General features: G+C 46.3%; 1 protein-coding gene across 1 annotated transcript; it reads right to left on the bottom strand.

Moving 5' to 3' along the window:
* Positions 1 to 6,179: 6,179 nt before the first annotated feature.
* On the bottom strand, positions 6,180 to 11,885 carry LOC106898736 (lysozyme g-like). The gene is given in 6 exon segments (XM_014960166.1): positions 6,180 to 7,372; positions 9,106 to 9,244; positions 9,387 to 9,583; positions 10,604 to 10,693; positions 11,500 to 11,630; positions 11,854 to 11,885. Coding segments are annotated over 6 exon segments (720 nt in total). The 3' UTR covers positions 6,180 to 7,241.
* Positions 11,886 to 16,868: the final 4,983 nt, after the last annotated feature.

Raw genomic sequence — 16,868 nt, 5'->3', positions numbered from 1 at the left:
TTGTAGCCTTTGTGTTAGTCTTACTGGGGAGGCCGCGGGGAGGTTCCCACCCTGGGACAGTTGGTAGGAGCCAGATTAATTCAGTATAAACAGTATGTTAAGTACTGGGGCAAACAGAAAGCCCCCCTGACAGTGAACCTGCCCCAGATGGGACAGCTCGGGGCATCGAGCTGTGCCACAGCAGAGCAGGAAACCTGGGCAAGCAGAGCTGGGTGGCACCGGTGCCGGTGTGCTGGTGGGTGGCTAATGTCATCTTCGACTACAGCACCAGCTCTGGAGGGGTTGAGACCACAGGCTGGTGCCCGTCCTGCACAATATAGGAGAGTGTAGGTTAAAGATAAGGTCACAGAGGTGATGGATGAACCTTCTCAGCCAAGAGACAGTCAGCCCAGCTCCCGTAAGGGGCCATTCCGACTTGGTTTGAGTACATGGATAAAGGCCAGTGGGTGAAGTATAGCTGGGTCTCCAAATTTTATGAAGATTCAAACCAGCATTATCAAGGAACCTATGGCCATGGCTTTGCTGCTGTGGAGGCACCAGCACATTCCCAAAGCAATGGGACATCAGTGGACATACAAAGGGTGGACGTGTCTCCTGCCACTCCTGTTAGACAGCTGGGGGTGCTGGGGGCATAGGAGGAAAATGGCCTGCAGAAAGCAGCCAAGCTCTCATGTCCTCCCCAGGCACCATCTCCTCCTCCTGCTGCTGCTGGAGACAGACTTCAGGGGTAGCCGACCACCAGTATTACCCACATGGCTTTTCTCCTATCCATCTGTCACCTCCAGATTAAAGGGAAGCCAGTGTTTTCCTTTCTGGCCTGGATGAAACAGGAGGTGAGGTTGTTCTTATCATGGAGAAAACCCCCTAAGGTGATCCTACTGTTTTGAGGTGTGGTGCTGAGTGTGCCCAAAGCAATCACCAGAGAAGCACTGTTCTGGGAACAGGTCGCTGGCTAGGAAATCCCGGCCGACTTTTTAAATGAGTAACGAAGCAGAACAAACACAGTTATTCAGCATTGTATTGCTGTGGTGGCATTTCCCTTTGTATTCTGCATGTCTCAGAGAGAGACACACAGACGTGTGGCTCAGCCTGACCCAACTCCAGTGTTCAGAGTCAGTCATCAGAGCAATCCGTTCTCCCATGTGGCTTAGGGCTCTGCCCCATGGGAACTTGTTTTTGGCAGTGGTTTTCCTACTGCTTCAGTTACTGTTAAAGCAGATTGTTTAATTGCTCCCTCTGCCTGGTGTCTCTGAAAGCAGATCCCTGCCTGAGCCGTGAAGGGATCAGCACATACGGCCGAACGGCAGTTTCACAAGTCGACGAGAGAGAAAGCCTGCCACCCCACATTTGCTGTATATTGTAAGAAGCGGATTTAAATACATTTCCCAATACTGATATGGGATGTAAAACTGAAGCATAGGACCCCAATAAGAGAAGACTTTTCTTCCCTGTCTGTAATTTGTTGTCTTTCCTATTTGCTGATTCTGACGCAGTGATGTTAGCCTGGAAAGGTCCTTAAACAACACCTATTGAATTACCTCTCTCTACAGTAGCATCGCATACAGCTACTTTAACATGTTGGTCTTGTTTAGTCTTTAAAATGCCCAGTGAATGTTGCATCGCTTCATTACCCTGAATATTTTTTGAAGTCTCCAATACAAACCTGCTGTCAAACTCAGTGCTACTTGCCTTACCCTCGAGGGGAAGGGAAGGATGTGGGCATTGCCCTCATTTCTTTTGCGTATTAGCAAATCATAACTGTGTTTTCTTTCTCTTTTCCAGAAAAAAAAAAAAAAAGAAAGAAAATCTAATTCCATGCTTCCTATAAATTGTACCTTCCTTTAGAGTTGCAATCCTCCTGAGCATATTTTTGTTGGTGTGACAGATTGTGGCTGAGCCTTATTCATACAGACAGCTGGATGGCTGAGAGGAGAATTACACCAGATGCTTCATACACAGTGCTGTAATAAAGATAAATCCCTAAATGGGATTTTCCCTCCTCTGTTTTTCTCTTCCTTCCCCCTGCCCTGGCATTGACCCTTTCAGGTCTCACTGCCCCCATCCCCCCCAGCCCATTCTGTAGGGTTGTCACCTGCCTACTCCTCCCCTGTTTATGTTCCTGCTTGAGCTCCAAGAGTGTTTTGCACCCACCTTTATTTTATTTCAGTATTTTTATTCCTAACAGGTTTTTGTACTCTCTGACTATAAATGGAAGTGCTTCTGTTCCCTCTCAGTATGGCCATCACCCACGGTTTGATAGTTCTTGAGAGTTTACCATTAATTTTCTGATCAGAAGTTTAAGAGGGACTGGTGTAGGACATACTTGTGAGGCTCCACTTGAAACGTCTCACCAGTTTGACCACAAGCTGCTGATAACCATTGCTTTTTGTACTTATCTTAAGGCCCTTCACATACAAGGGCACTTTTGATTGCTGCCTTATCGAGCTCATGGTACGGTGCAACCACAGATTCTCTCTTGACCACTTACCCAGCGAGATAAGGACTTTGGTTGGTCTGAGGTGGTTTCTTCCCGCCAAACCAGGCTGCCAGAGACCTCCTCACTGTTTCTTGCAGCTTCCTGGTCCCCAAGGTACTAGCAAATCAATCATTTAATCTTTTACTCTAGCATCTTCCTTGGTGTTGCACCTAGGCACCCTGGTCTGTGATTCCCCAGACCTTTTTTTCCACTCTAATTTGGCTTTTCTCTTTCCTTACCTGTTGTGGTGACTTGACCTTGGCTGGACTCCGGGAACCTGCCAAGATGGTCTGTCACTCTCCTCCTCAGCAGGGCAAGGGAGGGAGTGTTCCCTCTCAGTATGGCCATCACCCACGGTTTGATAGTTCTTGAGAGTTTACCATTAATTTTCTGATCAGAAGTTTAAGAGGGACTGGTGTAGGACAGACTTGTGAGGCTCCACTTGAAACGTCTCACCAGTTTGACCACAAGCTGCTGATAACCATTGCTTTTTGTACTTATCTTAAGGCCCTTCACATACAAGGGCACTTTTGATTGCTGCCTTATCGAGCTCATGGTACGGTGCAACCACAGATTCTCTCTTGACCACTTACCCAGCGAGATAAGGACTTTGGTTGGTCTGAGGTGGTTTCTTCCCGCCAAACCAGGCTGCCAGAGACCTCCTCACTGTTTCTTGCAGCTTCCTGGTCCCCAAGGTACTAGCAAATCAATCATTTAATCTTTTACTCTAGCATCTTCCTTGGTGTTGCAGCTAGGCGCCCTGGTCTGTGATTCCCCAGACCTTTATTTCCACTCTAATTTGGCTTTTCTCTTTCCTTACCTGTTGTGGTGACTTCACCTTGGCTGGACTCCGGGAACCCGCCAAGATGGTCTGTCACTCTTCTCTTCAGCAGGGCAAGGGAGGGAGAAAATAAGACGGAATAAAATCCTTTTTCTCTTTCCTTACCTGTTGTGGTGACTTGACCTTGGCTGGACTCCGGGAACCTGCCAAGATGGTCTGTCACTCTCCTCCTCAGCAGGGCAAGGGAGGGAGAAAATAAGACGGAATAAAATCCTTGCGGGTCAAGATAAAGGCAGTTTAATAAAGCAAAAGCAAAGGCTGTGCTTGGGAACAAAGTAAAACAAAAGATTTATTGTCTACTTCCCATCAGCAGACAATGTCCAGCCAATTCCTGGGAAATAGGGCTTCTGGAAGCATAGCAGTTCCTTTGGAAGACAAATGTTGTAATAATGAATGCTCCTCCCTCTCCTCCTGTCTCTTAGCTTTTATTGCTATGCAGACATCATAAGGCATAGCATATCCCTTTGGTCAGTTTGGGTCAGCTGTCCTATGTCCCCTCCCAAGATCTTGCCCACCTGTAGCCTACTGGTGAGGTGGGAATGTCGGAGAGACAGCTTTGATGCTGTGCCAGCATTGCTCAGTGGTTGCCAAACCACTTGTGTGTTATCAACACCTTTCTAGTTACTGATACAAAGCACAGCACTATGAGGGCTGCTTCTGGGAAAAAAATAACTCAATCTCAGCCAGACCCAATACACTGTGCTTCTACTTTTTCTGATGTGTTACTTCATAGAATTGTAGAATTGTCTAAGTTGGAGGGGACCTTTCAGATCATCGCATCCAACTATTAATACTACCAAAACCTCCACTAACCCATGTCCCTCAGCACCACATCTACAAGTCTTTTAAATACCTCCAGGGATGGTGATTCCACCACTTCCCTGGGCAACCTGTTCCAATCTTTGATAACAGCTTAATTGAAGATATTTTTCCTAATATCCAATCTAAACCTCTCCTGGCATAACCTGAAGCCATTTCCTCTTGTCCTATTTCTTGTTACTTGGGAGAAGAGACCAACACCCACCTCGCTGCAACCTCCTCTCAGGTAGTTGTAGAGAACGATAAGGTCTCCCCTCAACCTCCCTTTCTCCAGACTAAACAACCCCTTGGTGTTAGGTCATTTGCTTTGCAAGCTGCCTTTAATAGTTTAAATAGTTTTTAATAGTCCACTTATCAAAGGGGTGACCAATAGTGCGACCAGAGCGAATAGAGCAGTGTACACCAGCCAGACAAGTAACTTCCAGTAACATGGACATGGGTGACCAGAAAAAGATTGGAGGGGAAAAGCTATCTGAACTCACTGTTTGTCAGGAAAGCTTTTGCTCGAATCTTAAGGCAGTGTGCCAGCGTTAAACTTTCCTTAATTATTTACTCCTTCCTGCCAATTTATCAGGCAATTATATTTCAACTCATTTTCTGCAGAGATTTTCCTTACCCGCTACAAAGTGAATTATTTACTCCTTCCTGCCAATTTATCAGCAATTATATTTCAAGTCATTTTCTGCAGATATTTTCCTTACCCGCTACAAAGTGCTGGTACTCTAAAACACTGTGGCTGAGCCTCACTCATACAGACAGCTAAAACAGTATTCAGACAATAGAGTATATTACTGTTTTAGAGGATACAGACTCTACAACAGTATTTGCAACAAAATATGGAATTCCCATAATTGGGAATTTTAAATTGACTTAAAAAATAAATAATTGTCTGTGGTACTGCTAGCAAGCCAGCAGGTGGGTCTACAGCCGCCTGGGTGTTGCTACCATGATGTGAAGCATAGGTACTGCATGGAGAAATTGGACTCCCGATGAGCTCACAGGTCCACAGGGATGGCAACACCAGCAGTGGTGGCAGGGAACCTACTGGCAGCAATTAAAAGCGACACAAAGGGAATGAAAGAAAGCTCTGCTCTTGTTCACCCTCCAAACTCAAAAACCAATGTTATTAATGTAGGCAGCAGTGAGATTCCCTGCCCCATTTGAAGTTTATACTGATCTACCAAAAATGCATTTATAAGTTTTACATAAGAGGTTTGTATAACATAGGGGTTTATATAACATAATGCACCAAAGACTTTAACCTATGAATTTCACATAAGCTGTTTCAAGTAGAGGGGATCAAACCATATGACGTTTCACAAGTTTGTATTGTAAAGTAACGATTTTACTAAAATTATCTTATTATAGTGCAGAATTCACCGAAGACTAAATAGTATAAAGCTTAATACCTCAGGTTGGTCTACACTTGAACTGTTTTCTGTAGTCTTTAAAAAAACAAACCTCAGTAACATTAGACATGTCCTAGAGCTCCCTCTGGTCTCCAGAGATGATAAAATGAGTTTGCTTGCAAATACATTAGTCATGTACAGTCCTTGCCGCAACACTGAACAGACGAGTGACTGGGAAGACGAGGAGCACAGCATTAGAATTGCTCCACTTGCCAAAGCAGTCTCCAAATAAGCTGTTATGCTGCCTGCACCGACCCTGCCCAGCAACCCTAGCACACCACAGTGCAGCCCCGTGCTGCCAGGCAAGGACCACCAGGCACATCGCTTCTGCATCGGCAGTGGTGACAGCTGGAAGAAAGTTGGCCTGATGACTCCGAAATAGGTATTCAAAAGGCTAAACACAAATGTCCTTCTTCCCCTGCTCACATGTATGGTGTGAGAGACTGGGCTTGGGCTCCCTCATGTTCTGCCTCCCAGCCCAGATCTTCTCACCCACCCCAGTCTGCAGCACAATTTTCCTCTCCATGTTCTCAAATTGAATTTTAGACCCATTCCAAGAGTACTGAATTGGGTAATTTACTCAAGTTGCAGGTTGCTGCCCACCGGGCCCCAGGAAAAAAAAAAAAAAAAAAGATTGGATTCAACAGTTATCTTTATTTCCTCTCTTATTCTCAGTATTATTCTCAGTAAACCTAAATTTGCACCCAGACCCATCCGCATTGAAGAACACTTTCAAACAGAGCTTATAAACCCAGAGCTAATTCACTCCTAATTAGAAGTTGGGATTCCTGGCAGAGGGACAGATGCTGAGATGCTTTTTAAATTTGGAAGAGACCCAGCATAAAGGTGCCAAAGCTAAAGCAGAAAAGCTTGTGCGTTTTGGTTTTTGTTTTTTTTTTCTTTTAACTAACGCTATTGTTATGATACAACTCCTGGGGCGGGTACACACGGGGCTGGCTCCTGCAGGGAGGGCTGCTCTCTAGTGGAAAGATGTTTCTCATGCCTGCTGTGGCACTTGCAGTACTTATCATCTAGATGGCTTGCCCTCTGTGAGGTTGCTTTTCACCCTGAAGAGGTCTCCAGTCCCACCACGGCTGTAGGCTCCAGGGCTCGGGAAACTAGCAGAAGCGTGTTTAGTGTTGCCCCCCACAGGGCTGGCCACAGGAACATGTAGCTAGTGGGGAAACATGAAGAGAGCAGAAGCTCGTCAAGAAGCCTTTTCATTGCTCACTAGCTAGCACAGTCAAGGGGGAGGATGATTCCAATTTGGGGGCCTCTCCCCCTTGTTGGCCAGGGAGAGGCAAGGAGGTGGACAGAAGAGATGGGAAGAGCACAACCAGTGCCCACGGAGGGCTGCTTGCATGCCCGCACCTGGGGGACACACAAACAGCCCCATGTTCTGCTCTGAATGAGAGGAGGCACCTTCCTCACCCAGCATTTAAACATCACTGGTCTGTCCCTGATTGCCTTTCAAAGGCTCATGGTTTCTTGTCCCTGCAGGTCCCCTGGAAGGCAGTGCTGAGCTTGCACATGGGCGAGCGTGGAGCTGGGGTTTGCCAGCGTGAGCAAGGTGTCTTTGCTGTTGCCACCAGCATCGGTCCTACCAGGAGGCGTGAGGAAACTGCTCTGGGTACTACGATCACTACTGGGCTAGTCTAAGTAGAGGAGAGGCTCGGTGGCGGGGTGGGTTTGTGACCTAGAACCCATGTGTCTTAAAGTACTGGGCTCGCCTAATCACGCTGTTGACGTAGTAGTTGTCTCTGTCGCATGGGTCTTGCTCGTAGACCTGGAAGTTGCCCATTTTTACACGGTAGTTGCAGATTCCCCCTGGAAAGAGTTAAAAGGAGTTGTTACAGGCTTATAAGTAAGAGATAGACACGTAAAAGCAAAAATTCCTAGCCAGAAGGGCCACGCATCTCACCAAAACCACGCAACTGCTTGGGAAATTGCTAATTGTGCTTTACTATCAAAAAGTGACTGATTTTGCAAGAGCCTTATTTCTACAGTGAAGGAACCCATGACTCTCCAAATGCAGGTGGGAATGGCATGCTGGTCCGAGAAAAGAGTGTAATCTAAAAAGGCAAGGATGGGAGTGCAAGAAATAACACAGGGTGAAACCAGCAGGCAGGCAAGGGGGACTACAAGCAAACCTGGATCCCACACTTCCCTGGCACAATCAACAGCCTGCCACGATAAGCCTGTTGTGTTGTGGTGACTCACTTTCTGCCTTCCCCAGTGGCTTTTGTTTGGTTGGTTTCTACCTTATTTATCCACCTGACAGCCATTTCACTTGTAGGATGAACAGAAAAGAGGGTAACTCGAGGCCTGTTCACTTTCACTGAGCACAATGCCTTTGCAAGGAATTTAAGGTGGTCATGGAACCAGCCATTCACTGGTGGTGGCCCAGCTGCTCGAGGTAGTGGCCCTCTGTGGGCATTTGTCACTGGAGTCAGGGGGCAACCTGCCGACACTGTGCCTGGTAACCTTCACCCAAAGCTACATGGGGTGCCTCCATGCTGCTGTGGCAGCTCCCAGGCTGGGCTGGTTTCCTACTGCTTCCTGCTGCAGAAAAGCTGCCAAGGAACTTGGCGTCCCACCACAACCTCTGTTCTGCAGGCAGAAGCATCGGAGGCTGTGTTTTGAGCTGGAGACATAACTTCTGTATTCAGACTTCTTGCTGGTATGTGGTTTTGGGTTCCCCCTATTAACTAGAAAATTCTGAGGGGCTTGGTTTTGGTATTTTTTTGGTAAGAGATGCTGTAAAATCTGCCAGACTGATGCTCTTTTTCCCTAAAAGTGACACCAACGAAAGCACAGCACTCCCATCACTCAGGACCTTCTGCCTTATTGTAATACAAACAACAAGTCATCACCTGGTATTGATTAAATGTTGCTAGAAATCTTAATGTGGTATTTAAATGCCAACAAAAAGATGCAGTAACAGACCAGCATGCAGGACCCACACCAATAGAAAGTCCTTCAATGTGCGTACTGAGACCCAAATTGCAAACCAAAGTGCTGACAGAGAGCAAAAAGCAAAAGAAGGCTGTTAATTTTTTTCTGGTTTAAGAATCTCAGCTAATCATGCCTTGCCAGGTGCAGGTAATGCAGCTTTCCCTCTTTGCTTCTAGATGTAACCTCGAGCATGTCCCTTTCTGGTACATAGCCCATCACGTACCTCTCAGCTGCTGGTCCCAGGTCCAGCTAGGATTTCTTGCCCGTACTTCATTAATTGCAAGAACCAGGATAGTTGAGCACTGGTTTATGTGTTCTTCACTGTCCCACATTCCAAAAGGTTGGTGTTGCTGCCTGCCAATCTAGAAAAGTCAAGCAAGAAAATGGCGTTCCCTCTGAGCACAACCATCACTGTAGCTTCCCCCTCTTCTTTGTACGCCCGGGATGTTACTCCTGGAAGCGACCTATTCAGGACGACACTTAAGCACAAACTTTGATGTAGTAGGAATGCATTTAAGTGCTGTCTCGAACACAGAACAGACGTTGTCTAAGGTGAAGATGTAACCTCGAGCATGTCCCTTTCTGGTACATAGCCCATCACGTACCTCTCAGCTGCTGGTCCCAGGTCCAGCTAGGATTTCTTGCCCGTACTTCATTAATTGCAAGAACCAGGATAGTTGAGCACTGGTTTATGTGTTCTTCACTGTCCCACATTCCAAAAGGTTGGTGTTGCTGCCTGCCGATCTAGAAAAGTCAAGCAAGAAAACGGGGTTCCCTCTGAGCACAACCACCACTGTAGCTTCCCCCTCTTCTTTGTACTCCCGGGATGTGACTCCTGGAAGCGACCTATTCAGGATAACACTTAAGCACAACCGTCCTGATGTACCTGCATCAAGCCGTACTTCTGCCGGCCCTGGTCCCAGCCGTTTTCCAGGAGCAGGCCAGCGCGGCTCTCCTGCGAGATGATGGCAGCGATGAGCGCCGGGTCCAAGCAGAGGTTTCTGGCCACTCTCTTAATTGGCACCTCATATTTCCTCAGGCGTATGATGTCTGCCTCAGCAGTCCTCTGTACCATGGCAAGCCCTGCGGCGTTGGAAAAGGTAGACTTACACACCCTCCCATCCAAAACCCTCGCTTTCCCTTTGAGCGGATGTCTCAAAGGAGTGACTCCAGTCTTAAAGAAAAAGCAACTACACCCTGTCAGGCAGTGGTGCTTGAGGAGCAAGCACAGCCCTGTTGGCTCTGACCATGGCCAGGAAGCTGCTGTACCAGTAGCCAAGGATAATGAGGGGAAGAGGGTGGCTTCTCAGGAGGTGGGACCACATGTTTGTGGTCCTCTTCTGCTGCTGCTCCACTGGAAATGCACCTCTGGAGTCAGAAAAGTGAAATTTCAAAATGCATTTGGAAAAAGCAAGAGATGCATCACTACTGACCAGCCAAACCGCAGCTAACAGCTATGTTTTTAGTCTGTGGATAGAAAAGTGGGGGGTTTTTTAAGTAATTTTGGGACAGCTTGAAAACAAGCAAGTGAATTCAGATCCATGCTTGGACACACCCCCTGGGGGTCTGGGAGGTCTGAACCTGATGTATTCAGCTGTGCAGTGACATGGGGCAATAACAGCAGGCAAGAAAGAAGGAAATGGGAAGGAGTTACCAAAAACAGGTTACCCAGAGGTAGGATGGCAACACCTGGGACCTTCCCCCTGCAAAATGTCTCTGGCAGGTCCTTGCTGGCCAGCTCAGCCAACACACCAGCACTCAGGACCTGGCTCTGCTCATCTTCCCCTTTGAGCAGACAGGCCCCAGGGCTCTGTGAGGATGCTGATGCTAAAGGCCTGGTGGATGAAGAAGCAGTTACAATAGAAAAGGGGTTAGGCTATTTCCCTTTGCTTAGAGGCCGAGGATCCTGTCTGAGGGATGTGACATCTGTCTGCCTGCTTCCCGACAGGTCTGGAGGTTTCACAGCACCTGCCATTCGTGGAGGGGAAGTGTTGGTTTTCCCCTTTTGGCTAATTGAATAGTTTCACCACATTTAATGGAAGGCAAAGTGTCTCTCTGTCAGGTACAAACAATTTGACAAATCAAGCAATGAACGATACCTACCACAGTCTGGGGCTCTTACGGCTGTACAGGAGATCGTGGGGGGCTGAAGAGCCCTTATATCGCCATAGCAACTGTAACTCATGGAGGGAGCTGAAAAATTAAACAGAGGTGTTTGAACACGCAAGATCTCAGACCAATATCGTACAGCATGCTGCGAGTGACTACAAGTCAAGCATGAGGGATTCATCCAGACCCATAATCCACATCATCTTGTGTTGGCCATGCTTGCATCTTTCTCCATCAGCAATGTTATCAATGAAAGCTAGAGAAATTTGCTCTTTTCTAATTGAATAAGTCAAAACAAATGAAGCTAATGACAATTTAGATGAATAGGTGTCTGCTCCATTAGGACTAGAGGCCAGTATGGGAGAGGGCAACTGCAGCCTCTGCATTTATTTCAGAGGGTTTTTTTCCATTCGATGCCATCCAATGTCCCTAAGATGCTAGCTGGCAGTACCTGAGCATCCTGGCTGGAATCACTTCCTTGTATCCCTCTGTAACTTGGTGAGGAATTAATTCAGGAGAGTGCTTTCCTCAGCCTGGGCCAATTACCCTGCTTCCTCAGTTACTGAGGGAGGGATAGCCTCCATCAAACAGCCTGCAGCGTTTGTGACACCATTTCCAAGTAGGCAGAGAGATCAGATAAGGTTAGCTGGGAAAATCAAGAGGAGGTATGTCTGTGACTCCCATTTGGTGTCAGTCCCATGCTCCAGATGTGCTTATTTAAGGGATGCAGGTGGGTGGCAAGCAGCCAAGGAGCTTCAGCCACACAGGGTCTGAGAGCATCCTGCAGAAAGGAGACCTCAGGCCTAACCACACGCCTCCTCTCTGCAGTCGTTCTGCAAAGAGTTCCTGGGGGGCTTTCGATAGCACACCAAACCCAAACCTCAGCTCACCAACAAGGGCCATAAGGCCCAGCAAGAGCAGTGCAGGGATCATGGTGATGGCTCTCCTCAGATGTCCCAGAAGACCTGGAAATACAGCAGTTTGCAAAACGTGAAGAAATCAGTACTGATTTTCAACAGCCCTGAAGCAAAACTTGCATGCCAAAAGCTCCCACCCCGAGGCACCAGATGGGGATGGCATTAGCTGAAGATGGGTTGGGGAGCAGAGTCACCCTCACCGCAGTGCAGTCTCCCCCTCACCCCTAGCACTGGATGCAGCCGCCAGCTTCACAGAGTGGTGGTGGGAGGAGAAGCAAGTGATGGGAGCCCCATCTGCTCTTAATTTCTTCCTTGTTTGGGGGATACAGGCTTCTTCTGAAGCTGAATGTCTCCTCCATCTCGTGTACCACTACACGGTCACACTGAGAAGGAGTCTGGGGAGCTTGGGAGCAGGGAGATCCCCTTTGGCAGCCTGGGACCTTTTTCAGCCCCTGTCACTTTATACCACTTGATCACAAGACCCCTCCTGAGCACCCTTATCATGTCTTTACAATGAGAAGACACCGTACATTTGCTTTAAATATGTATGTGTTTGAAGTCTAATGTGCATTCATTCCTTTGCCTCTCTGTTCAAAAGGCAATGGGATTTTTGCTTGGCTTTTGGAAAAATGAGTTTTCAAAAATCAAGCAATATGACCTTTAATCCTCTGCTAAGAGCACGCAGGGCAAAGATTTTGCTGGTAAAATAATATTTCTGCATTAATTCCTGTGTGTGGTAATGGCAGATAATCACTTTTGTAATAGATGTGTCTGTTGTGCTTATTAATAAAATCCCAAGATGTCACCAGATAGTAGCTATCAACTAGAAAAAACATTGACTGCACTTGCCTTGCTGGTGAATGCATCTAAACTGAGCAGTTTTTATGGCTTACAAATGTTCTAGGTTTTTTGTTTCCCCCAAGAGGGTTTCAAATACAAAATACACCCCAAGTCTTGTAGGCAATCATCATGCAATGCTATTAACACTTGAAAATGCCTTATTGATTTTAATGATGTGTGACCTTTTCTCCAGCCTGTATTTCCATTACGAACCAGACTGCATGGATGCACAAACACAAGGAGCCCACCGGTGTCATTGGAAAGACCCCCTTGTCCTGAGTGAGCTTATTCAGGCCAGCAAATACCCACAGCCAGGGCTAGGTACACGCGGTAGCACAGTTTGAGCTGCTAACACTGAGCATTTGTCATTGGAAAGACCCCCTTGTCCTGAGTGAGCTTATTCAGGCCAGCAAATGCCCACGGCCAGGGCTAGGTACACGCGGTAGCACAGTTTGAGCTGTTAACACCGAGCACTCGCAAGCCCAGATCCATATAGTTGACCCAATACCCATGAATTCAATGACAAATCCATATGGGGTCCCATTTAAAGCTACAGGCTGTAGCTGTTTCCACATGCAGAAAATGGCTAGATTATTAAGTTATCATCAGTCTTATTTCCCCCCCCTCCCCCTTTCCCACAGGCCTTAGACAGAAACAGAGTAGCAATCACAATATCGACAAAATGCTAAATCAAAACAAAATCAAGGCTCCTGGCTCTAAATAAATATTCTACAGGTTAATTCAGACTCACCTGTCTTCAGCTGGCCTTCCTCTGAGGCAGGTCACTTGATGACTTTTATATATATGTGGATGAAAAGGTACCCACCCTATGGGCTGTGGAATGTTAATTCCTACCTAGCGTGATGACATTTGTGTTAAAATACAGTAAGTAATATATATTAAGAGCTTAGAACTCTTATGATTCCTTTCATCCAAAGTTTTGCACAAGCGGTGGTTAGTAACACTCGGGACAACTCTGTGAAAGGAAATAAATACTGTTTTTCCTCAATCAATGAACACATCGATGCACAATAAATGACTTGCAGAAAGCATTGCAGTGAATCAGTGGCAGAGGCCAGGCAAAAATCAGATCCCTGTCTAGTCCTCTCCTTGCTTTGCATCTCAGGTCAGTCTGGACACATTTCTGGAAGGGTTTTTGTCTTCTTTCCTCAACGATTCCAGGTTGACAAGCTTCTAACTGAGTACCGTGCTTTCATATGAATGCCAAAAAGGACAATTAAGGAAGAGCATCTCACAGCTTCATGGCTTGCATCGAGCCTAATTCAGGAGGGTGACTTGAATACTTTGAGAGCAGAGGCAGGGTTTGACTTTCAGGCTTGGGGAGCAGGATGCTACAGCTGAAATGAAGAGGAAGGGAATGGTCCCTCAGCAGCTGAAGCCAGTGGGGGGACACAGAGGGTCTCTGAAAGACTTGTACCATGCGGCCAAGACACTTTTCATGCATGCAGAATGTCTGAGTCGCTTGGAGATGGAAAGAGGCTGATGCCCTCTAAGCCGTATTTTGACGGCTTCCCCGTATTTTTCTCTTGTCCACATTCTGTTCAGCATGGCTGGAGGCTAGGAAAGGAAGATTTTCTTCCAATAGCTTTCTCCTTGCTATTTTATACATCACAAATCCATCAATTCCCTCTCTTTTAGGCTTGAGACATGGTGGGTAAGAAACACTGTTTGGGCCAGATACTAATTACTGGGTTCAAAACCAAGCGATGGTTTATTAGCCTGTAAAGCACAGGAGATCATTTGACAGCCGATGACCCAACAGAAGGGATGTACACACAGCTGTGATGTGATGCTACCTCTGATAGGCTGAAGAGGGGATGAGTTAGAAGGCATCTTTCTGTGTAAGACTAAAGCAGCTCCTTCTAAATGGCAGGACTTCATAAAGAGATATCCAGAAACACGCTGGGCTGATGTCCCTGAAAGACGTTCCCTTCTTTCATAACACCATTGAACCTCTTTATATTTTTCTTTATTATTCTTGGTATTTTGTTTAGAAGCACAAGTTTCTGGAATTCATATGAGACAGTAGAAAGACAGCAAAATGCTAGCCCTCATGGCTGATAGTAGGAAAAATACATGAAAGCTATGGAAATATGACATAATTATTGAATTAATATTAAAGAAAAAGGACATAAAGGTTAGAATTAAAAAACAAACAAACCAACCAACCTGTAGTTTTAAGCCCGTTTTGCCTTTGTCTAACTTTTAAACGTAAAGGGTGCCAGTACATACTCCCCTTCTGCTGGATTTTGGTCAGCACAGTGTGTGGTTGGGAGGGAGGGGATGGAAGGTCAAGGAAAGAAAAGGTCATTAAAATATCATTATCAAATGATATTTGCGTTTTTTTAAGCGTAAGAAGCAGGAAAGCTCCCCGGTGTTCACAGGGGCATCCTGGCAATAAGCTGCATTTGGTGACCACAGACATGGCTTCCCCGTGGTCTTCTGCTGACACAGAGTGCACATGAAATGCTACTGGATGGACTGAATGGCATTTTCCACCTGTTTTACATAAGCTTGAAAGGGGTGCACTGGAGACCTGAAGCACACCAAGATCCAATACTACCAGTTCTTTCCTACTCACAGATTTTCACTTCCCCCCTGCCCCATGCCAAGTGATCTACCAGGGTGAATTTGGTTTTTTTTTCATTCCACTTAATAGAGATGTGATCAAAATGGAGCATCACTTTGAAAAGCATTATGTCTTGCACATGCTGTTCTCCTTCAGGTCGAGGGTGATATCATCACATTTCACTGGGCGGTGAGAATGCTATCTAAAATTACCTGGAACAATACCCGTACTAATTACTGTCTCTGTTGTGAGTTTCAACTCTGGTTTCACAACATCTGCAGGGAGATGCATTTCTCAGGCTGTTTCTTTTGTCTGGGACGTAATTATACATAACACCAGGTATTCACAGACTTTATAACTGCTTTATAGGGCACAACAGCTGACGCATGTCATGGATGCCTACCACTAACTGGCCAGTTAAAGATGCATCTGTAGCACCACCTCAGACAAGCCCTCTAGAGTTGCTTTTCCCAACTTCTAAAGGGATACGGTCAGTTTAATAACTACATTTCCACTGATTTTCTTTTCTACATCTAGTCTGCCTGTAAGTAATGACAGCAAAGGTCTTCAGACTTGTAAGATGTGGGGTGCTCAGCTTTCACTGTGCTTAGAAATGCATGGGTGCTGAGAGCCCCTATATCTTCCTTTATCTTGCCTTTCTGAAAAATGCAGGTGGGCCTTGAAATGACATCCTGCTCTGCACACAGCACCTCTCTAGTCATCACGTGAGATAACTAAGACCAGAGGTGTTTATGAGGGGGAAAAAAAAAAGTATTTCTCTTTCTGTTCTAAAACAAGATTTTGAATTTTACTGTAGGAAAGGGGTTCTAGCAAAGAGGTCACTGGACTAGATCTCATGAGACCACAGTTCCCTTCCCAGCTTAAAGAGAGATCTATCACCTAATGTGAGTCATGTGAAGTTCGAGCCAGGAGAGGGTTTATGCTCATAAAACATGAACCAAGACACTGTCATTCTCCAAAGCCGTCTCCCAAGTACTCGGATGAGACATAATTCTGCTCCTGTCTGGGTCTAAAGTGGCTGAGCCAGAGGAGCTTGGTCCTTACGTCCCAAAGTCTGGGCACTAGACTTGGCATCCCAATGCCAAAATCTCTCTGTGAGTGGGAGTTTACAGCACACACTCATGCACTTACTCACCAAAAGTGGCTGCGATGCCCGCTTTGTTTAAACCAGCCACAGCAGAAGCAAGACCAATCTTGGAAGATACCCTCAGGAAGGCAGAAACCTACATTAACCTCCCTTTTGTGTAAAGCAAGTATACCCCTCACCGAGACTGGATGCACGTGTGTCCTGAGTGTCCTCAGCCTGTCAAGGTTGTGTTACTGCACAGCGGGGCACACCAGAGCCACAGGGGAAGTTGGTGGGAAGACAAGAGAACAGCCCTGTAGCCCATTGCAAGGACAAAGGTGCCTCAGCTTCATGTTTCTGAGATGTTCCCTCTTCCCAGTCCCACAATCCTAACACTGTGCTGTACAAAGATTCAGTGGGGAGAAGGGAGAGGAATGTCACACTTGGGTAAAACATTTTTGTAGACACTCAACAGCCTCCTGGATGCCTTGGAGCCTGCCCCTGGGCACCACCCGCTGGAGAGGAAACCAACACATTTAATCTCAAATTCTGGGTTCCAGGAGGAGACTGAAATTAGATACATGAGCACCTAATTCTTGATATTCCTAGGTCCTTCAGTAGGGCTACTCTTCTTTTGGTTTCCCATGTACTAAATGGGGATAAGTACATTCATGACTCACGGTGATGTCAAACTAACACCCATTAATAATTTATTAACTTTACCCATTAATCATGATAACTATTAAGAGCATTTCTGTGTGCATGGGATTCATGATACAAAGCACTGTCAACATTTTAAAAACCAAACAGGAAACAGCTTCAGAC

Source organism: Calidris pugnax, unplaced genomic scaffold, assembly GCF_001431845.1.
Source record: "Calidris pugnax isolate Ruff unplaced genomic scaffold, ASM143184v1 scaffold188, whole genome shotgun sequence".
NCBI classification, from domain to species: domain Eukaryota; kingdom Metazoa; phylum Chordata; class Aves; order Charadriiformes; family Scolopacidae; genus Calidris; species Calidris pugnax.
This window is presented reverse-complemented; position numbering and strand designations above follow the sequence as displayed.